Source organism: Plutella xylostella, chromosome 23 (genome assembly GCF_932276165.1).
Source record: "Plutella xylostella chromosome 23, ilPluXylo3.1, whole genome shotgun sequence".
Taxonomy (NCBI): Eukaryota; Metazoa; Arthropoda; class Insecta; order Lepidoptera; family Plutellidae; genus Plutella; species Plutella xylostella.
In genome coordinates this window covers 9,687,452-9,709,409 of record NC_064003.1, presented here as the reverse complement: position 1 = coordinate 9,709,409, position 21,958 = coordinate 9,687,452, and the positions used below count along the sequence as shown (strand labels likewise).

The window sequence follows — 21,958 nt, the reverse complement described above, 5'->3', positions numbered from 1 at the left end:
CCGCGAAGCTCAAGTGGAACTGGGCTGGCCACGTCTGCCGCATGCACCCGGACCAAGATAGCGACCGAGTGGGTGCCGGGCGACGGGCGCCGGCGGAGAGGCAGGCCGAGACGGAGATGGCAGGACGACCTGGACAAATTCGATAGTAACTGGGCTGAGAGTGCACAGGATCGTAGGGTGTGGAAGGAAAAAGGGGAGGCCTTTGCCCAGCAGTGGGAAACCAAATAGCATAGAACAACACGGACTCGGGTGACCATTCATACTCAATGCCAAATCCAAATAGGCTATGTAAAAAAAAAAAAAAGAATCACACCATGAACAAACTACGAGGCGGCGGCGGCGCCACGTGAAGCCCAAATATTTATTTTTTCTCTATGGTGAAGCCAATCGCAGTACAACGAACGCGTGTCGTCGGTGGCGTGTTCATAAGTGTTTAGGCGCATATTGGTTGGTTTTACCCATTCAAAATGCAAGGTAACTTACATAAAAGATTAGTAAGTAGGTACCTACCTAATTTAGTTTAGGTAATTTTCAACTCATCAATTGGTATTGCTGAGGGACGTCAGGATGGATGCATGCATGAAAGACTACTCAGACGCATTGAGTATGGAGGGTAGTTACACCCGAGTCCGCGTTGTTCGTTGTTGTGCTCAGACGACTTAACTTTCTAATAATCATCAGCCAATAATGGCACACCATACCTGCACTGACTGCAAAGACTGAGCTAACTACTGAGGTGCTGCTGTTGGCTCCCATCAAGGAGTGCTGGCTCAACACTCTGTCCTCAGCCTCTTTTAGGTATTACACTCAGAATAATAACTTGACTCGCGCTCAGGTTCATAGACTAGAATATTATACAGGTTTCTGTTAGTATCAAAATGGAAACGTTTATCAAAATAAAATTATAAAGTGGCTGTACCTTACTATACTAACTAAAACAAATAACATAAGTACTTATATAGTTAACTAAAATCAATATCATGAACCGTTTCCAAAGGCATTACGGGACGGCAAAACCAATTAAATCCCCGTCCAACCCTCCCCGTGCAAAAAGACATGGGACACGGGTTCCCATTCGCTCAGTAGACCGCAGCTCTTCTGTAGGGCCTGAGCAAATTGGCTACAGTTTGAAGAAGGAATACCATGATATGGTGAAGGAAAAGGAAAATAATGAAAAGCAGGTAGGCACAGTCGCCGGTTCTAGACTTAACTACCTACAGGATGGAATTTTATAAGTGGCATTCCTGTTAGCACGTGAATCTCCCCATCACACAAAGCAACTTTCATTAAGTATTTTGATAGATCAATTAATTATGTCCATCTACCTAACACTTAGGTACCTAGTTAAATACCTACTTACCTACCGCGGATTTGGTAGGTAGTTAGTTAGGTCTACCTACACCTAGTTATTACTTTTGCTATTTACCTACAGCAAGAACCACCAATCGTACCCAACATGGATTCCTCATTATTCTCGACGATTCTATTCCGCGACTCGAGCTCTCTCTGTTATTGCGTCGATTCTGATGATGATGATGAGGACGAGGTGGATTCGGGAGGTAAAGAAGTGATGGTGGAAAACAAGAGCTTGGACATCAAACCGAGCCATAAGGAGTTCGGACAATGCTGTGAAATGGTAAGACGATTTCACTGGTTGGTTTTTTTAACTACTGGTAGGTATGAAAATATGCAGTTCAGTTAGGTTGCTATCTATCTAGATGTAGTAGTTAGGTTTAAGATAGGTACCTAGATAGGTCCTAAAACAAATCCCATAGCACTTGATTAAATCGTGATGTAGGTAGGTATTTATGATAAGTATCTACTATTCGGTTATAGGTATTTGTTATGATCATTAACGTAATAAAACAGCTAGAGTTATAAAAAAATAAACACATCTACTCCCTTGCGGGGAGTTATAGATCGTCATAATATTGATGTCAAGTAGGTAGAGCCACCTATCCTTACATGAGCTCTACAAACCTTTCAGAACCAATCACCACTACAGCCCTCTGGCTTATCTCTCTCACCGGAACAGCTAGATCGTTTGCGACAGTTGAAAAGCATCTTATGTAGCCAGAAGTCGACAGTCGAACAAGCCACCCAGTGGGGTGACAGGGCCGTGGCTCATTGGGTCACGGCGGCGTCTGATCAGCCGTTGAGGTTTGAAGCCAAGGATGTTGGGGATGAATCCGAATGTGAGTAATATTTTAATAGTTCACTGGTGTTGAACTGTTGATCCATTGAAATGGTCGGATTATTTTGGCCGGTATAGGTTTCACAACACATAATTATAGTTACCTTCGCATAACTGCATAGATAGGTACCTAGGTCTCCATTTCAATAAGAATATAACTGGCACAGGTTTCTTTTAACTTACCTACAAGTGCGGCTCTGGACACTACTTTGTTACTGAATTGTAGAAAGAAATAAAACTATTCTATTATATAACCATCTTATAGTTAGTAAAGAAAACGTCATTCTATAGCGGTTTCGTACCTCATTATATCATAAAGTAGGTATTAACGGAACCCTTAATATCTGTAAGATTGCGAATCTTTTGGAACAAAACTCTTACAACACATTAGAAGGCTGTCCCAGAAATAATCCGAAACCATCAATTTTATCTTCCTCTTCGCCAATTGCAGCACTACAATCATCAGAAAAGTCCACACCTCAATCTGAAAACGCTGACATCTGCATATCACAGAAGCCACAAGTGAAGGTCATTGCGGAGAAATTCACGAAATACAAGAAAAACGCAATAGAAGTGAGGAAACTGAATGAGAAAGTGGTGTGTCTGGAATACGATGTTTTTGATTCAGAAAATATCAAGACTCCTTTGAAAAAGATGCGAGCTTATTTCTCTATCAAGCCGAAGTTTAAAAATGCTGATGAAGGTACCTATAATACTAATTTACCATGTAGGCCGAGGGTTTGATTCCCAAACAGGATAGATTAGTAGTAGTTCTCAGCTCTTAAATTTATAGGCAAATTTAAGAACTGAGAACTACTACTAATCTATCCTAAAGCAAATAGGCTCGCCTCTATTAATATTTTACATTTGAATTATGATAGCTCTGCCTCTCGCGAAAATTGGGTGCAACAATGCAAGGATGTTACCTAGTATGTGAATCCTCATTCACATAAGGTTACTGTTAATAAAATACTCTCTGAAAATACTAATATTTTAATTTCAGGTTGGGAATCTCCGAAAAGATCGCATACGTCGACGTCGTCTACATACGAAAATTCAAAATACCCTCAAAAGCAAATAGAAATAATAGACAGCAGAATATCTGATAACCAATCTTATTTGGACGATTTGAGGAAGGTTTTGCAACGGAAAAAGCATACAAACATTAGAAAGCAAAAGAGTTCTTTAGATCTAGAGTCTTTGTACGATTTTGCTAAGAAATCTAAGCCTATACTGGATAATATTCTGTCGGACGCATATTTGTCCAAAAAACAGTTGGATGAAGTGAAGGCATTGATACTTCAAGCGAAGACTTCTAGTGTCCAAGGCATGAGTAGGAGGAAGGTTAAATGTAACCAGCTAGCATCTAACATATCCAACAGTGTTATATCTAAAACTATAATAGCAGAATTGTACAGATAAACTTTATAGTGGATCATGATCATGACTATTGATTGATAAAACATTCTTCTTATAGTACAGCTAGCATAGTAAAAGAATTTAACAATCTTTGGAAAAGACTTTGATTTTATTTACATAAATAACAACATGTTTATAATAATTTGGTATACTTACGCAAATGACTAATAATAAAACTATCTATATAAAAACTGTATTAGGCATTTCACTGTACATTACATAATATATGAGTAGACAAATAATCTAAAGTGGTATGAACCATAGGCTCTACAAAGACCCTTGCACCTGTATCAATTAAATGCAGTGATAATGATTGATAACATACATAATAACCTAACTCATATTTGTACAGATTACCTAACCAAATAGATTCAGCAATAGTGGAGTTTCTTTGAATGATGATGGAGAGTGACTGTACTACCACAAAAACTTAAAACACTGTTTAACAGCGCTAAACACCTATTAAATACGGTCTAAGTTTTTGTGGTAAGGCCCTGAATGTTTTGTCGTCACAACAACGAAGACATCACTGAGTCTTCTTCCCCGGAACTGCCTCAGGGTCGAGGCCGAGTCGCTTCATCTCCACCGCCATCTCGAACAGGTAGTCGAAGCATTCAGCCCTGGAATAGACATGGACAGTGTGATTAACAGTGTGGTGTGGAACGAGCTATGTTCGAGGTAAAAAAGATCTCATTGATAGTGGTACTTAACTGCGAATAGGTGGAAGATGCTACAGCAAGGGACATAGGTAAATGACTAGTTATCTAACCACCAGGAGTGGCATATTTCCAGCAGCAGTCTGTCATGTTGTCTTTACAATCACTTTGTATGAACTCGCAGCTTCTCGTCGCCATTTTGGTGACCCCGACGTGATAAGCTAACAAACCCTTATTCTAAGACTATTACTCACATAGTCTTCGCCTGTTGCCATGTGTCCCCCCACACATACAGTCCATGTCTTCTGACCAACACTGCACAAGTCTCAGGTCTCCGCGCCACCGCCGCCGCCAGGGAACTCTCCAGGTCTCGCTCGAAGCAAGTGTTCTCTATGATGGGCACTGTGAGAGTGTCATCGTAGCGGAGGTAGGCGTTGCGTTTCGCGTCTTTTATGCCCTGTTGATGGATGGATAGGTGTTTTTAATTGTATAGAAAAAAAAGAAGGAACATGTACAAAATGTCGCTGTTGTTAAAAGCGATTTTTTGCAGACAGCTTTTGTTTGCTTGTTTATATTTTACCACCATAAATATAATACATACAGTCCCACGTATTAGTGATTATGTTTTTTTTTTAAAATCAGATTGTATTTATTTTTTAGTTAAGATGCTTTAAATGTGATAAATTCACTATGTTCAGCATTTAAGGTATTTCCACTCCATGTGGCATCGCCGTGGGATAGCCTGTATAGTCTGGGGACTTTATCAACCACAATGAATGTCGGCATTTTGGCTGGATCTGTTTGAAACCACATCCCTTAGGCCTTATCAGGAATAATCATACTTTTAAACATTCAGCCACATAGTATTTCCTCACACTTGTAGCTAAAAAAATTTTCACAATGTTATTATGTTGTATAATGTATGCACACATCATTTCACTTTTACCTTGAAGACAGGCAAGTTTAGAACAAAGTAAAAAAAAGAAGTAATACAAACCTTGATCATCTCCTGATGCGTGATGCGGAAGTCATCTCCTTCCCAGAGCAGAGTGACTCGGACCGCATGGGGTGAGTGTGTGTGTATCACCGCCCCCGCCCCACACTGTCTGTAGGCCACCATGAAGAGGGGCGTGCATTGACTCTTCTTTAACCTGTGGGGTTGTGGGTTGTTAGAAAGGGAGGAATTTGCCGAGCAATGATACCGATAATGTAAGAAAGAATATAATTAGTCTAAAGGCTGATTTTCACACTGTTTAGTGCAAGTGCTTAGTAGACGTACATTGCTGAGTATGTATAGAGGATTCAAAAGTTTTGCCTAACACTATACAACAATCCCACCAGTGTTTACTAAACACTCACACTAAACAGTGTGTGAATCAGCCTTAAGGCTAGCTTCACGTTACAATTATTAATACAGAGTTATGAAATGTAATTAAGTATATAGTTAACATACTTTTTCTCCGGCGGAGGTAGTTCCAAGTCAGCACCGTCAATGGTCTGCACAAACAGGTCATCAGGTTGCATCCGCTCCTTCTGCACTCCCGATGGAGCTATGTAGATCTTATCTCTGAAACATAACATGAATTTTATCACAATAAATCCTGGTTACATAATATTTAGAAGAGGTCATAGCAGTAGCTCTCATACTAGTCTGTAGGTGTAGTGACTAGTTAGAATATTTATGATAGTGTTGTATGAACAAGATAGAAATTGAAAGGGCAACCATGTTGATTGGTTTTCAGAGCCGAGAAGAAATGCACAGCTCTTTATTTTAAATTTCAAGAAGAAAAGGAATGATTTGGCTTTTTGCAGCTTGATTAGTTTAAAGTTCAGTAAATACCTTACCCATCTTTAATAGAGATCCCTCCACCGGTGCCGGTAACCCAGCCGAGGTGGTAGAACTGCTTGCACAGTTCGGGGATCAAGTTCCTTGGGTGCTCCTGGAAATAGTAATAATTAACATTGTATTTATTGCAAAAAAAAGTGGTAAGTACTTACTAGTATTATTTGTATTTTTATGAGCTCTGGACTTTCAGTTTAATGCTATGGATGAAAGAACTGCTTTTTTACAGGCAGGTAAGAGCTAAGTAAGATAAATAAACGATACTTTCAATGTTTGCTTGAAGATATAAAAAGTAAATTAACTTACTGGTCCTAGATCAGACGACATCATGTGAGTATGTATTATTCCTTTGATATCCAGTTCAACAGTGTCAATGTCTTATCAATACCTACATACTCTCTTCTTATCAGTCTTTATTACACAATGATATCAATAAAAATAACTAACATAAATATTTGTGATTGTTTTGATTTGCGCTTTTTTGACGTTTTGAGTTGAGGTTAGGAAACGTTTTAAAACTAAAAAAATAGGTACAAAAAACTTATACATATTTAAAATTATTCAATATTTTTTATCTGATTACCCCTTTGGCTTACCTGCTTTTAATAGAAGTATTTATTTTCTATCAAAAAAATACTACAAATTCTCCATAATTTTGCATTGGAAAATAACTTTAAATTTTCTGAACGCTATTTGATAAGTTGCGTTTGTGAAGTCAGTTAAAAAAACCGTCACATAATGACATAAACAACATTATACATTAAATAAATAATGATTTCTAAGGGTTTATTAAATATTCGATTAAATAGTATATTATTTAGCAACATAGATCCTTCATTTACTTATAGTACATAATTTAGAAAAGATTAATCAAAATGAAACAAAAAGATTTTATTATAGCTATATTTACAAACAAAAATATTGGCGGGACCCGGTGCGGCGAGAAAAGCGGATGCGGAAAGAGGAAAAGCTAAACCATAAATATTGTAAAAAAATATATTTTTGTCTTTTCTTTGAATGTGTTGATAACAACTGTTTTTAAATTTTGCATGTTTTTAAATTCACTGTTATTATGTTTTGAACGTAAAAATTCATTTCGAATCGTATGCAAATTAAATTAAAGTGTAACCTCCTACCAAACAAACAAATATAGCTTCAAATTCTCCAATAAATATTTCAACAACAAACTCCCAGACTCTTCAACAAAATGCCTCAAGTACCGCCATGCCTCAGCCGTCGCTACGAGGCCATGGACCAACTGGTCTCCGAGCTGACCGGGTCTACAGAAGACACCTCCGGGGAGCCACCTGAAGTCATCCAGGACCCGGCCATCAGGCTCATGTGTGACCTGTGGCTTGTTATGAAGGAGAACCCTGATATTGATGTCGTGGTGGGTATTAGAACTATCTAGGTACCTATTAAAGGTTGCCTAGCTAAGAGAAAACTTAATGGTAATAAGAGTTTAGTAAGAAATAGACAAAATTTAACGTACTTACCTTCCTGCCTACGTCTTTAAAATATGACTTAGGTAGGTAGGTATTAGCTCATAGAAAGTCTTATAAGTACTTAGTAGGTACTTAGATGTAATTTAGTAGGTACTTACGTCATATTAATCAAGCCAAACGTACCTATCTAACACCGCAAATTTTACCCACCGTTTTTTTTCAGGAAGCACTACAGAAATGCAAACAGGAAGCTGCCAAGAAGTGCCCCGGTAGACAGAGGCCCGTGTCCCTCTACCCGTGTGCTGCCAACCCCGCATGTGACTTGCAGGGCCAGAGGAATCCGGCCGAGGGAGTCAGTAGGGGGAGGATGTAAGATACAATGACATTATTCCAGACGACCGAATGGCGTAGTGGTTACTGACTAACTACTGAGCCGAAGGTCTCGGGTTCGATCCCGGCTGGGGCAGATATTTGTTTAAACACAGATATTTGTTCTCGGGTCTTGGATGTGCCCGTAAAATGGCAATAGGCCCGCCCCCTAGTTGGGACTAACATAACACTGGCGAAAAGTGGGTGCAGCAATGCACCTCTGCCTACCCCGCAAGGGAGTACATTAGTACAAGGTTCCTACTGGTTATTATAAAACAGATGTGAATTGTTTCTTTCGCACGGGTAAACTTTTTGAGGCGAAGCGACATGCTTGCAAGTACCTAGTTCGTAAGATAAGTAATATATTTATCACTTAACTGGTTGAATCACGTGAAGTCAGACGAAAACCTCGCAAAATATCATAATTACAGGACGCAAAAGATTAAAAATGCGGTCTCGAGTGCTCCTACAGTTCGTTCATCTCCGATTGTATTACTAACCTATGTTTACAAATAAATACTTTGACTTTGACAATTTTTTTACAATCTACCTATTAGTTAATTCTGTGAGTTCTCACTCATTTCTCTGTTTTTACCATGGCAAAGCTTTGAAACAAAAATTAATTTACTTACCAATATTATTAGATGCTCTGGAAAGTTGGCGTGTCGTCGATTCAATCAACCAGACAAAAGGGAAGACCTCACTTCTGACCAGGGTGACAGTCAGGACAGAGTGGCTCCGATCAGCAAAGTACTCAATAATTTAAATGCCGTAAGTGGTCTGATATTAAATTTATTTGTAAGTAAAGGTAAAAACTAAAGAAGAATAAGAGATTTAGAGTAGTAACTATTAGAGATCTAAAAATATATAAAGTTGCTAAAAAGATATATTTAGCACCATCGTTATTATATCAAATCGAAAGGCCTTTATTAAACACGTTAAAAGATTTTAACCTCATGCAGGTAACAGAAATGAATAAAAAGTTTCAAGAGCAATTGGAAGATGTAGAGCAGACTGAGAAACAACTGGAGGACAAGATGAAGCAGCTAGAGGATAAGGAAAGGGAAGGCCTGGAATTGTTGAAGGAAGCCGATTGTATGTGGAACTGCATGGAGTCAGCTTACCAGCAGAAACTGAAAGAGAGCGAGGATAAACAGAGTCAGTTGATAGATGAGGTGAGCCATAACTGAAAGGGATACTTTGATTTTTAGGAACCATTATTTAAAATAACTAAGTACGTAAGACGTACCTAATTACAATTACCTATTGTTCCAGGTTCATAAAATTGAAAAAACAATATCCAAATGGCGCAGAGGATACAGAGATTTAGAATTACAAATGAAAAAAGTTGGCAAGGTTGAAAAAGAAATTGAAGAAAAAAAACTAAAAAGAGAAAATGATATAAACTGTCTTAATCTCGAAATAGAAAATCTCAAAAAGCAAATAAAAAAAGATGATACAGCTATAGAAGCATCAAAAAAGGCATTTGAAAGCAAAAAGAAGGCTTGTGATGTAAGTAAATATTTTTATATATTATATGATGCTAGGTATATTAAGTATGTATGTAAATATAATGTATTGTATATTCTTTATCCCGGTACACTTAACCCTTTACATCTAAATATCCTTCCACCCAAAGGTTGTCTGGAAGAAATCGCTTTAAGCGATAAGACCGCCATTTGTACATATGTGTTAGATTAAGTTTTGTATTGTTGTCCATATTTTTTTTTGTACAAATAAAGAATATATCTTATCTTATCTTCTCCTATCTAAAGTAATACTTAATGCTAAAAGACTCTTTTGTACTTAATGCTAAAAGAGTTATATAGATAAAAAAGAAGGAAGGTCTATACATTGTAAAAATGAACTGTAACCTTTTATTTACAGGAAAAAGTATCAACGTTTACTAAAAAAACTGCAGCTTTAGAAAAAGAATTAGCTGAGGAAATAAGGAATAGAAAACAAGCTGATATTGAAGGCCAGAAAGAAATAAAAGCAGCACGAGATGAACTTAATAATTTGTCCAAGAAATTACTTGAAAAGAAGCTTGCTAATCAAGATATTCTAGCTGAGGTAATAATGCAAAAAAAACTGTAGGTAGGTATCTCTTGATTCAATTGAATTGTATAAACCAATAATAAAATAATAATAATAACCACACATGAACAACCTCACATATGAGAAGTTAATTTTTTTATGAGTGTGGATGGGGTTAGTAAATTTTTGGTATTCCAATTTTCGAGACTATCCCAAGATATTTTCTCCAGTATGGGGCGCTTATGAAGGATGTAGAGCTACTAAAAGAGAACAAAGAACTTTGCAAGCAGCGTTGCAAAAGCAAATCTGAAGCTATCGATAAGGAGCTCCAAGAAATCGAGGAAGAGATGGCGAATTTCACCATACAATGCAGTCGATGTCATCAAACTACCGATACTGATGATGTTAGGAAATTCTGTACAGATTGTCCAAGATGTCTTAAAGAAAGATCGTGCTATGTTGAACAGGGGGTTTGCTGGTAAGAATGTTCAAGTACTGCTTCTTACTTTACCTTAACTTAGCTTTGGCTCTAGTCATTATTGTGATTTGCATTTTGATGGTTGATAATGTTTTAGCCCCGATTCTGGAAGTGACTGTGTGTGCATGAGTGTAAAAGAAAAGTTCATCGGAAACGTTTTTGAAAACATGTGTTCATACCTAGAAGCCAAATCAAAAAGTGCTTCAAGCCAAAACGTAGCTGATACGGTTTTAGATTGTCTGAAATCAAGTTTGAATGGAAAACTAAATAATGAAACTAAAGCTTTGTTAAAAGATTTTATTATGTCTTCGTTGAAGAAGAATTTGAATAGTATTATAATTGGTGGAGCCGTGAAAACTAGATGTGAGGTAAGTTATTTCTAAACATTTAAAGGCAGTAAGTACCTACCTTACCTTCCTAATTCAATACATACTTAGGGTGAATTCGTCCAAACATCACGTTACACGAGAATAACTATACCGGAATAAAATTTATACGCGAGTAAATATCCAGGATAAGGGCGGATTCGACCAACGTCGAGTAACTTTTTACTAGAGAGTAAACTACCAGTTCCTCGCGAGTAAGCAGATTTTGCATTCTACCAAACCTGAAACCAAGATAAGTAGCTTATCCCAAGAATAAAATGTTATACTTACCGCCAAAATTTACCGTGTAACGAGCTTATCCGAGAGTAATTTTGTAATGGCGGCAGCACATCAGCTGATTAGAAAATCGTCATAATGACATATAAACACATCTGTCAAATTATAAACAAAAGTACGTTAAAAGGTAAATTCTCAGAATAACAACAGCGAATAAAATATTAAAACATAAACAATTTCCTGCTATTATAATCCATTCAAACTAAGTTGGCATGTCATTTCTATTGCATGCTTTGAAACGCAGCTATTTTTATTTTAGTTGCATTACAGTTTCGTTCCTCGTTCATTCAATTAATCATGGTATAACTTGGTAGAATGCAAATGTACTTATCCCAGATATTTACTCGCGTATAAATTTTATTCCGGTATAGTTATTCTTGTGTAACGAGATGTTTGGACGAATCCACCCTAAGTACATTTGCATTCTACCAAGTTATACCATGATTAAATTGAATGAACGAGGAACGAAACTGTAATGCAACTAAAATAAAAATAGCTGCGTTTCAAAGCATGCAATAGAAATGACATGCCAACTTAGTTTGAATGGATTATAAAAGTATGAAATTGTTTATGTTTTAATATTTTATTCGCTGTTGTTATTCGGAGACTTTGCCTTTAAACGTACTTTTGTTTATGTTTTGACAGATGTGTTTATATGTCATTATGACGGTTTTCTAATCAGCTGATGTGCTGCCGCCATTACAAAATTACTCTCGGATAAGCTCGTTACACGGTCAATTTTGGCGGTATAACATTTTATTCTTGGGATAAGCTACTTATCTGGGTTTCAGGCTTGGTAGAATGCAAAATCTGCTTACTCGCGAGTAACTAGTACTTTACTCGTGAGTAAAAAGTTACTCGACGTTGGTCGAATCCGCCCTTAATGAAAAACTAGGATAATAATTTGTATTTTTTTAAAACCCTAGATGGATTTAGAGACCTATAATCAATTAATGCTGTGTTTGAAGCAAATCAATGTTTCGCCGGCTTCAAAAGATGATAAGGGACAATCTAAACTGGTAATATTACAGCCCATTAATTAATTAATTTAATGTATTATAATTACTGATACAATTTTATGATGTTAGACAGCAATCACGATGTCTGACCTACCTCTGAATAATATAATATGGTTCCCGAGATGCCCAGGATAGCATACACATAGATAGAGCATCAACCAATAAAACATTAAATTTGGAGAAGCGTTGTCTTATAGTAACAACCCTAAAGTTGAAAATACCTACTACTATCACTTTCAGGCGCCATGTCCGCGCTGGGGCGGCTCCAGTGAGTGTCAGTGCAAGAAATCAGGCAAATTGTCCGGTTGCCCGTGCGCCAAGAAAGCACCACCACCTACATTTGCGCCTTGTCCTCCGACTAAAGGGGTAAGAGGGTTGTTATATTGTGAGGATTTCAGGTGTTTACTATCAAATCAATCAATTTTGGTTGAATGGCTCTTTGCCGTGTGTGACTAACACGGCTAACTGGGCCAGAGTCACGTGACCAATGCTCACAGTATTGGAAAGCAGTCGTTACGGTTATTTTAGACTATTTACACAGTTAAAACCTGAAACAACCAGACAAACACAATATATACAAACAATAAGTGGAAATCACAAGAAATGATTAGATTTGTTAGTATATAATAATATGTACAAACACATTTACAGTTTAATATTGTTAGTCTTAAGGAATTTGTACAGTATATTAACAAGGGGAGTATGTACAAGGGTAAGAAGATAGTTAGTATTTACAGGTTTGGGAATGGTGGGGGGGAGGATGTCATATAGGGAGGTTTGAAGGTTGGGACATTCGAAAAAGAGATGATCAACAGATCCTTCACTGGCACCGCAGTCGCAGACAGAGCTATCACGGACCCGAATCCTAGCCAAGTGCACCGGGGTGCACGCGTGGCCCAGACGCAGTCTACGAAGAGTGGAAGTTGCTGGTTTATCTAAGTGTTTTGCTTTAAAAAACCATGGCTTTTTTGGGATATGAGGTTGGATATGGGAGTAAAATTTAGCTTTAAAATTCCTAGAAGTGTCCCAGGACACTTTCCAGGATCTATCCAGCCTCGGTCCTGCGAGCGAGGCAAGGTCATGGGCAAAATTTTGGTAATGAGTGTCCAGGCCCAAGCTAACGGCATCCTTAGCAAAGGAATCTGCACACTCATTACCAATAATACCACTGTGCCCAGGTATCCAAGCGATAGCTACTTCTATACCCTGAGTCACGCAACGGAATAGGGTTTCTCTAATTTTTAAAATGATAGGGAATTTGGATTTGGATTTAAAGGGAAAGGAAATAATTGCTTGTAATGAACTGGCCGAATCAGAAAGGATAATAGTTTTGTTAAGTTTGTGTGACTCAGCGTAAGGTGTTTACTAAACATAAGCAATGCCTTTCAAAAACTGTCAAGTCACAAATATATTTCAACTTATTACGACTACCGTCATAGTCCTCGTTTATGTATAAATAATAAAGGTATCCAAACGCATCTCCAGCAAACCTGCAAGAACACAAAGAAGATAGTCTGTGATACGACGTGCTGTATAGACGAAGGTGAAGATGATGAGCCTGAACCTTCGTGCGATAACAAGAAATGTTCTACCTCCTTCAAACACACCATGAGAGCTGCACAATGCTCTCTGGATATAGATGCTCTGCCAGTAGACCCCATTGCGGATAGTTTAAATCAAGCTGAGAAAGAGGTACTTACATAACACAATTTTGATTAATAAATTCGATTTGTGGTAAGAGACAGACACAGAGTGTAGACAGATAGGTATGATTAAGATTGGTCAACCTTTCGATCCAATTTGTGTCCAAGTCCAAAAATAAACTTGAATAAATTTTACATAACAGAGAATTTATATTTTACGTATCGTTTCAGGACCAGACCAATTATTGTTTTTCGCCCTTTGAGGTGGAACACCAGCTTCAAGGAGGTAAGTTAGTTGTTATATACTATTATAAAACATCTGTTGATTAATGATTAGGTACAGGTACATTTGTCGAATTAAATAAATAAATACGTGGGAGTACAGTAAGGCTTTACCTATCGTTCTTAAATAACAATATTGGTTTTAGTCGATGAAAATGAACACCGCAATATGGTGATTGAAGAAGTCTTCGGAAATTATATGGATATGTAACTTATATGAATATAACTGAGTCTTCGTTGATCAGCGATGAACTTATAAAAGTTACTAGTGTTTGAAACATTACTATCTGTTGAGTTTTGTAAAGCTAGGTATTTATCTATTAAATTCAAAACATGAAGACCCCATAAGCCACTTGTTTTCTTAATCGATTACCGCGAAGAAAAATTGTAACGAGTGAAATACGTATTTGAGATTCATAAAATACTCACAAAAATCAAGGTGAGTAAATTTTAATGACATTGGGCATACTTACCAAATTATTTGTACTCCCATGTTTATTCTGTGAATATTTAATAGTGCTTAGTTATCTATATTATGTTTGCAAGTGTTTATTATTTTTACAGACACGTTACATTTGATAAAAGATGTAATGAAAGCAACTAATACTGAAATATCAACAATCGATAAAACTTTACCAAGCGATGCAGGAACTAAATCGTACGCAACAAAATTTGCCCTTATGGATTCAAGAGGTATGATTAAATTGTATTTTATCCATAATGAACCAAAGTAAGTTAAAATAAATTAAGATGCGATATTATTGAATAACATTATTACTTATGTAAAACTTTCTTCCTTCTAGGAACAGCCACAGATTTTTCTGCAGAGTCAACAAATCTTAATGTTTCTTTGGATAAATATGTAAATGCACCTTCTGTAATTGGATCAGAAACATTGCTATCTGTGACAGCAGATTTGAAAAATTATGATGTTGTGGCGATAGCACCAATAGCTGAAAAACGCAACGATACAGAAAACAACATTTCTGTGAAAGGTAACACCGAAGATAATGATCATAGAATGGATCCTAAGTTTCTCCCAAAGCAGTTTTCCAATAACGAAATTGTAGGATATGGTCCAGGAAAATCTAGCCTTAAGGAAATATTTCATATAACGAAAGATCCTTTTGATTCAAAGCAGATATCTGAATCTGTCAAGAGCATTGATACACCAATTCCATCAAAACAAACAGCGAGTGACATGTCTCAAGATGTAAAACAAAATAATGTGCTGAAAATAAGTGTGCATCCTACTCCATATAACAAGAAAAAATTGTCAACCATTGATAATTTTCATCTAACTAATCACCCTACAGTTTTAAGAACAACGCCATCTAGAAATTACTTAATAATATTGGATAAAGAATTTGAAAAAGAAAGCAGTCAATTAATTGCAGACTTTATTGGTGAAGAAAATAAACGTGTGGTTGAAATAGTAGATGTGAAAGAATCTGAGATCTGCTTGATACTAAAAGATGACGATGATGATGTTTCGAATGTATCGATTAATGATGTTAATAAAGCTTTACTTGTGATAACTGCTTGTGGAAATATAAAGTTATCAGTCCACGCACGTCGCCCTACATATGAATTAGATGAAAAATCTTCAAGACAAAAATATAACATGCGATCACCTGTTTTTAAGGAAGTGTTAAATCAATACGTACAGGATTCTAAATCTATAGAAGAAATATCTGACATAGATTTGCAATTACTCAATAATGGAGTACAAAGGCTGAGATCAGAAAGGTCCCGTTCAACGTTTGTTGGAGATGACCCAGATTTAGTTACCATATTTATGAAAGAAAAAAATACTAAGCGCTCATTTTCGACATTAATAAGTAGACTTTCAGAAGAAGTTATTGACATGAAACATTCTACACATTTGCTTGATAGTAATCAGTCTCCAAAAGATGAGGCAGTTTCCACTATGTGTGATAAAACCTGTAATAGTGCCAAATGTGAATGTAGGTATTTAGAGCTAGATACCTCTGAAAATTCTCCCGAGCGTTTTTCATCAATAATAAGCGATGATGACTGCCGGTCTATAACTCTAAGGAATGCTATTAAAAGTCAATGTGGATGTCGATTTAATGAATCTGGAAACCCTAGTTTCAATTTCAACCAACAATGTTTTCATGTCAATGTAGACCAATCATGTAAAAATTTCAACAAAAAATCTCCATCCACGAGAGTTGCCTTTAAAGATTTCTGTAGCAAGCTCGATAGCGGTAAAAGATTTCCTCGTATTTTGGAGTGACTAAGTAAGTAAGGAGCTTTTATTTGGTGTTTGTTATGTTTCATAACGTTTGTAATTTTTTGTGTTTTGCCTTTACTTACTAAATTAAAGAAATTTATTACTTGTTCATTTTAAATCTCTATTAGAGCTAAGTACTTACATACCTACGTGGAACTTTTCATATTTATTACCATATTCATAAAATATTTATGCATAAGTACACATTCACCTATAACTAACAGCTACAGCACTAAACTTATACAAAATCTAGGGAAATACTTACCCTCTTAAAAAAACTCTACCTACTTACATAATATATTTCGTTGTTAGCTTTAGGTTTGCTGCAGAGAAAGTTGGTCTGCGGCACATGTGTAGCGTAGTTTTAAATGTGCTGTGAATATTTAATAGGCACTAAACTCTGAAGATTTACTTCAACTTCGTGTACCTATCTGCGTGTCTATCGTGTTGAGATTTGGTTTCTGTTAAAACATAGGTACCTACCTTAAATAATTAGGTTTTTTATATTTATGGTTTCGGTGTTATTGGATTAGTTTATTGCCTAAACGTATTAATATTTTTAAATTTGATTACTTTGATATGTTAGAGTTTATCGTTATTCTGTAGACCTATATAGTTAATTAAGATTTTAAGCTGTTGCAAGGGAAATCGATATTGCATAGGTAACTACGTAGTAATTTTACATACTAATTACTCTAATTAGGTATCTCAACAGTGATATTACGACTTTTACGAATATAGGTAGTTGCAAAGTACCATTTACGCATCAGTACCTATCTAAACCTATAATTTTTTGCACGATGCAAAAAAGCGTGAACCGTAGTGTCTGTTTAGCATAATATTCGGGCGCCGAGTTGGCAATATTTCGCGTTTTCATACGGACTCCCTCGCGACAATTTCGCACTCTTATTGAATACAAAACTGAATATTTACAGCCTACTTTCCCCGTCCAAGTGTGGGGAAATAATGGTCTATGTAATGAAACACACTGATGAACCGAAATAGACTAACTTTGAACAGTCGGCCTCAGTACATAAATTATAACAATATTAATAGGTAGGTAATGATTAAAAACAAAACTGTGTGAATACTGAAAAAATGGATATTCTAATATCAAACTTTAGTTCTTGCTGAGCTATTCGTAAGTGCTCGTAAATATAATAACGCCTGTCAATCTTAGAACTTAACTATACGGTGTGCTATTCTTCGTTCAGTTAATTTTGATACACTTATAAATACTCACTCCCGCTACTATGTATGTTATTATTAGCTCCATGTGAAACAAATCTGCTGTTTTCAATTCATATAACACATCCGATATGGTCTAGTGGCTAGGATACCTGGCTCTCACCCAGGAGGCTCGGGTTCGATTCCCGGTATCGGAAAAATATTTTTTTTAAATAATTTTGTATGAATTAGGTAAGTATGTCATGTGTTTGCTTATCATCTTTATTTTATTTGCTTTAGTCTAGATATCCGATAGTACCTACGATTATGTTTAATCAATAGCACCAAAGTGATAAAACAACATGATTGAATATTCAATTTGTCAATTATACGGAATTTGTATTAAATTATTAAAATATTTTGAAATCACACTTAGATCCCATTGCATTGCATCACCAAAACTATCATCTCATCATAAGATCAGTCAATAGTCAAACCAACTGTATATTCAAAAACATACCAATTTGATTTTACCTCCACAAGTCCTCAAAGAGTTCCAAGACCTTACTTACTTCTGCACCCCGTTCCACAAGGTTTATTGCCGGGGCCAATTTATTGTCACGAGACCTCGGCTGATCCGGCGGCCTAGCACCATTCGGTTTTATGTTTGTCCTGTCCGCATTTGTAGGCGGAGATCCGATAGACTGGCGACTTTTTTAACACCCGACGGAAAAAGGGTGGTGTTCTAAAGTTAACGTGTCTGTGTATCTGTCTGGTAGCGTAGCTCCCAAACAGTTATAGGATTCCTATTACGTAAGTACAAATGTACAGCTAAAAGCGGGTGCTCGCTTGCGACTCACTACGTGTAGGTAGGTAGGTACTTACACCCTCACAGAGTATAGAAGAAATAAGAAAAAATACTGGACTGGATAAGGGCTGGACGCAGAAAGCTAATACTCTACTACTGCTACCTAGGTAACAAATATTGCTTCCTGTCTTCATTTCAATGACTCGCATTATAAACCCGCCCATTACATTTTTACACTCCGAAATCTATTAGTAAAACTCTGTCCTACAAGCTTCCAGTTTGTCAGGCCGCGGTCTCGAGAGAGTAAAAGATTTCTCAACGAAAGGTCAAGTGCTCAAACTTTTACTACCCCGTTTTTAAGTACGGTTGCCCGGCCCGACAAATTGAGGAGAGTGACGGAATCTCAGAACTGTGGGTCACGGAGACGTGTCAGGAAGGTTACTCTAGCTAACGAATGAAAACTGTCATGCAATCGGTACGTTAAATACAGTGAGATATGGTCGAGGTTAGCGTAGCCGTAGCAGCATCAGCGCCACCAAACTTTATTTTTCTAGAGCAAGCGTCACCCCCTACAACAGTCGACCGAATGGAATAGACTGTTCTGGTTGAGGTCCTGTGTTCGATGTTCTTAACAGTAGTGGTAACAGTGCAACCATTCGCACATTCAGTGGTAGGTATGTCAGGCATTTCCTATTAAGTTGAATTCCGTTTACTTTCACTTGCCTTCTGGGGATCACTGTTAAAATTACGCACGACACTTATATACATTTTCTTCAAATTATAAAATCTTAATGAAAAACTAAGGTTATATATTCCTTAAATAAACATTAAATAAAAAATATTGATAAACATCAGGCGCGACGCGTGGGTCTTACCCCTTGGCCACAGCCAATTGCGGCGCGGCGTGCGGCGCGGCGAGCGGCGCGGCTAGCGGTGAGCGCCGAAAACAAACGCTAGACAACGTACGAAGTATGCCACAGCTAGCCGCGGCGCGAAATGCGGCGCGGTTAGCGGGGCGGGTTGACTGGCGCGGTGCGCGGCGGCGGCGGGCGGCGCGGTGTGCGAGCGAAACAAATGTACTAGAGAGTATCGAGGCGGCCACAGCTCAAAGCTAACAGTATAGTACACTAGTTAGTTCACTGCTAACGCCGCCGCGGTCGCAACTGGTCGAGCTGTGGCATACCACCGCAATCCGCACCGCCCGCCGCCCCTCACGCCGCACCTCATCCCGCACCGCTGAAAGCTGTGGCCACGGCCTTAGGGTCCAGCCACAGCTTTCAGCGGTGCGGGATGAGGTGCGGCGTGAGGGGCGGCGGGCGGTGCGGATTGCGGTGGTATGCCACAGCTCGACATTTGTTTTGGTCGCGCGTTGGCTAGTCTGTCCACTTGATGCCGCCGCGCGCGCCGCTTTGAGCTGTGGCCGCCTCGATACTCTCTAGTACATTTGTTTCGCTCGCACACCGCGCCGCCCGCCGCCGCCGCGCACCGCGCCAGTCAACCCGCGCCGCTAGCCGCGCTGCATTTTGCGCCGCGGCTAGCTGTGGCATACTTCGTACGTTGTCTAGCGTTTGTTTTCGGCGCTCACCGCTAGCCGCGCCGCTCGCCGCGCCGCACGCCGCGCCGCAATTGGCTGTGGCCAGGGGGTTATACCGTCTCGCCATAGACTTATTTATTTGTATTCAATAAAAGTTTATTCAAATAGCGTATTGTGTCGGGAAGAATATTTCAAGTACCTACCTAGCTAAGTCAGTTCTTTGTGAACAATTTCATCAACGAACAATACCTATAATAATATGAGTATACCTACTTCAGTATATTTCGGTAAACTTTGTGGGTTTTCAACTTAAAAGTTTTATTGAAAACTATAGCGCTTATTACTGACTGTTATGTGTGGGATGTGATGATTATGATAGTAATTTATAGTTATTTAATAACAATAATCTTGTTACAGTGCCACAAACTTATCTGTTCCGGTGAGAGCGAACTAAATTGATCCATATCTCATTACTTACTAATGAATGTATATTATAAAAGATTAGATGGGTTTATTAACACCGCAAGAGCGAATTAACAATACGAGCAAACATAAAATCTTATAGAATTATGAAATATTAGTCATTTATGTGAGCTGTCACCGGAACAGATAAGTTTGTGGCACTATAATACAGGTTACATCACTATCATCATGACCTGTAGGTCTTATGTTTGGAACCTACAATTTGGTAGGTACACTCAATGATAAAACACCTTAAGTTTTTTTTAAACCTTTTTTAGTCATTATAAGTACAAAAACACAATTACATGGACCTATAAAGTTTCCAAGCAGTCTGGGGTAAAACGCAGGTCGAGTTTCGAGCGGCTGAAAATAAATAAACACAGTAAGTGCTACCCGCTGGAGATTCTTTACGTTAAATGGTTCGGAAAATTGCAATTTAAATCACGATAGCCCCGGTCTATCACCCCTGCCTAGATAAACAACAATATTGCAAATGGAAGATTCTAGATTAGTTTTGAAGATGGCCACTGAAGTGCATTGGTTAGGAAGTTGGCCACGTGGACTTTTGTACCGAAAGTTCCGAGCTTGAATCCCGACCGGGGCAGATCGAGGTTTGTTCTTGCGTTTTTGTATGGTTGTGATGAACTCTCTGTCTTCTCTAAAAGAAGACAATTCAATGTCAGTCACCGCCTTAAGGGCCCGTACAGGGTGACGTGCCGCGCCAAATTTGGGTTTGCAATGCTCTTCACACAGCACACGCAGTGACACGCACACATGTAAGTTTGCACAGTGGTTCGATAAACTTTTACTCGCCAACTTTATTGAAAATTATGTTCAAGTACATTTTGGGTGATTTTAGGGTACTTAAGTATAATTTTTACTTACACTGGTAGGCACCAGGAAAGAGTAGAAATTAATAGGAGTGCCACTTTACTCCATACTCGGAAACCGATTAGCTTTTTCAAACAAATGTGGTATTTACTTGTAGAAAGGTAACTACAAGTATTAAAGTGTAGATAATAAGTTTCGGACATCCTCCAGCCAACTGAACCCCGACGACGAAGCAAAGTAAATTCATAGTGTCGCAAAAGGGCTATACTAAGCCGAAAGGGGATGAGTCAAGGGGTCATTCTGAACAACTTTTGTTCTACGAGTTTTGCAAATTCGCGAAAAAAAATATTCGTTTTCCATGGTAAAAAGTCACGTGTCCAACAAAGTTTCTATGAAAAAGGTTTTTTTTTGTTAATTTCCAAAACTCGTAGAACAAAAGTTCAGAATGACCCCCTGTCTTACTCCTTTTTACCCGACTGCCGAAGGAGGAAGGTAATGTTTTTTGATTGTATGTATGTATGTTTGTCTGTTTCTTTGTTTCCTCCTGTAGCCTAAACGGCTTGATAAATTTTTATGTATGAAGTATTGTTAGACGCTTATTGATTGCGCGATGGTTATAGTTTATGTGACGTTACATTAAAATGTACATAGCACCCTCTAGAGGACATAACGTGATGATCGAAAAAATAATAATTCAACATTGCCGTGTAAGGTATCAAATGAAAGGGCTTGATTTTCACATTACAAAAATATGCATATTGAAGGTACCTATTTAAATAACAACAAAATTATTGAAATAAAAAATGATCATGAACTACTGACGTAAAATTTCATTAAATAAAAACAACTAAA

General features: G+C 37.8%; 3 protein-coding genes and 1 non-coding gene across 5 annotated transcripts; 3 read left to right on the top strand and 1 right to left on the bottom strand.

The window, feature by feature from the left end:
* The first annotated feature begins 852 nt into the window (after positions 1 to 852).
* Positions 853 to 3,807, top strand: LOC105391302. Its single transcript, XM_011562766.3, has 5 exons — positions 853 to 1,181; positions 1,433 to 1,636; positions 1,988 to 2,195; positions 2,646 to 2,897; positions 3,198 to 3,807. The coding sequence occupies exons 1-5, from the start codon at positions 981 to 983 to the stop codon at positions 3,614 to 3,616; spliced, it is 1,284 nt and encodes a 427-aa protein (XP_011561068.3). The 5' UTR covers positions 853 to 980; the 3' UTR covers positions 3,617 to 3,807.
* On the bottom strand, positions 3,701 to 6,604 carry LOC105391300 (probable methylthioribulose-1-phosphate dehydratase). Its single transcript, XM_038113339.2, has 6 exons — positions 6,419 to 6,604; positions 6,115 to 6,209; positions 5,723 to 5,836; positions 5,267 to 5,420; positions 4,524 to 4,726; positions 3,701 to 4,233 (listed from the first exon to the last, which is right to left on the bottom strand). The coding sequence occupies exons 1-6, from the start codon at positions 6,440 to 6,442 to the stop codon at positions 4,140 to 4,142; spliced, it is 684 nt and encodes a 227-aa protein (XP_037969267.2). The 5' UTR covers positions 6,443 to 6,604; the 3' UTR covers positions 3,701 to 4,139.
* A 529-nt stretch (positions 6,605 to 7,133) lies between these two features.
* Positions 7,134 to 16,372, top strand: LOC105391316. 2 transcript variants are annotated; one of them, XM_038113336.2, is made up of 14 exons: positions 7,134 to 7,502; positions 7,781 to 7,926; positions 8,571 to 8,697; positions 8,889 to 9,101; positions 9,202 to 9,438; positions 9,814 to 9,999; positions 10,194 to 10,441; positions 10,539 to 10,809; positions 12,030 to 12,122; positions 12,363 to 12,488; positions 13,608 to 13,814; positions 13,997 to 14,051; positions 14,612 to 14,740; positions 14,851 to 16,372. In XM_038113336.2, exons 1-14 carry the CDS (start codon positions 7,320 to 7,322, stop codon positions 16,305 to 16,307), a joined length of 3,678 nt encoding a protein of 1,225 aa, XP_037969264.2. In that variant the 5' UTR covers positions 7,134 to 7,319; the 3' UTR covers positions 16,308 to 16,372. The 2 variants fall into 2 exon arrangements, with proteins under 2 accessions (XP_037969264.2, XP_037969266.2); XM_038113338.2 differs by lacking the exons at positions 14,612 to 14,740; positions 14,851 to 16,372 and adding an exon at positions 14,194 to 14,395 and having other exon boundaries at positions 7,142 to 7,502.
* A 1,245-nt stretch (positions 16,373 to 17,617) lies between these two features.
* Trnae-cuc lies at positions 17,618 to 17,689 on the top strand. The gene has a single exon. It is a non-coding gene; the product is annotated as a tRNA-Glu (tRNA).
* The last annotated feature ends 4,269 nt before the right edge of the window (positions 17,690 to 21,958 follow it).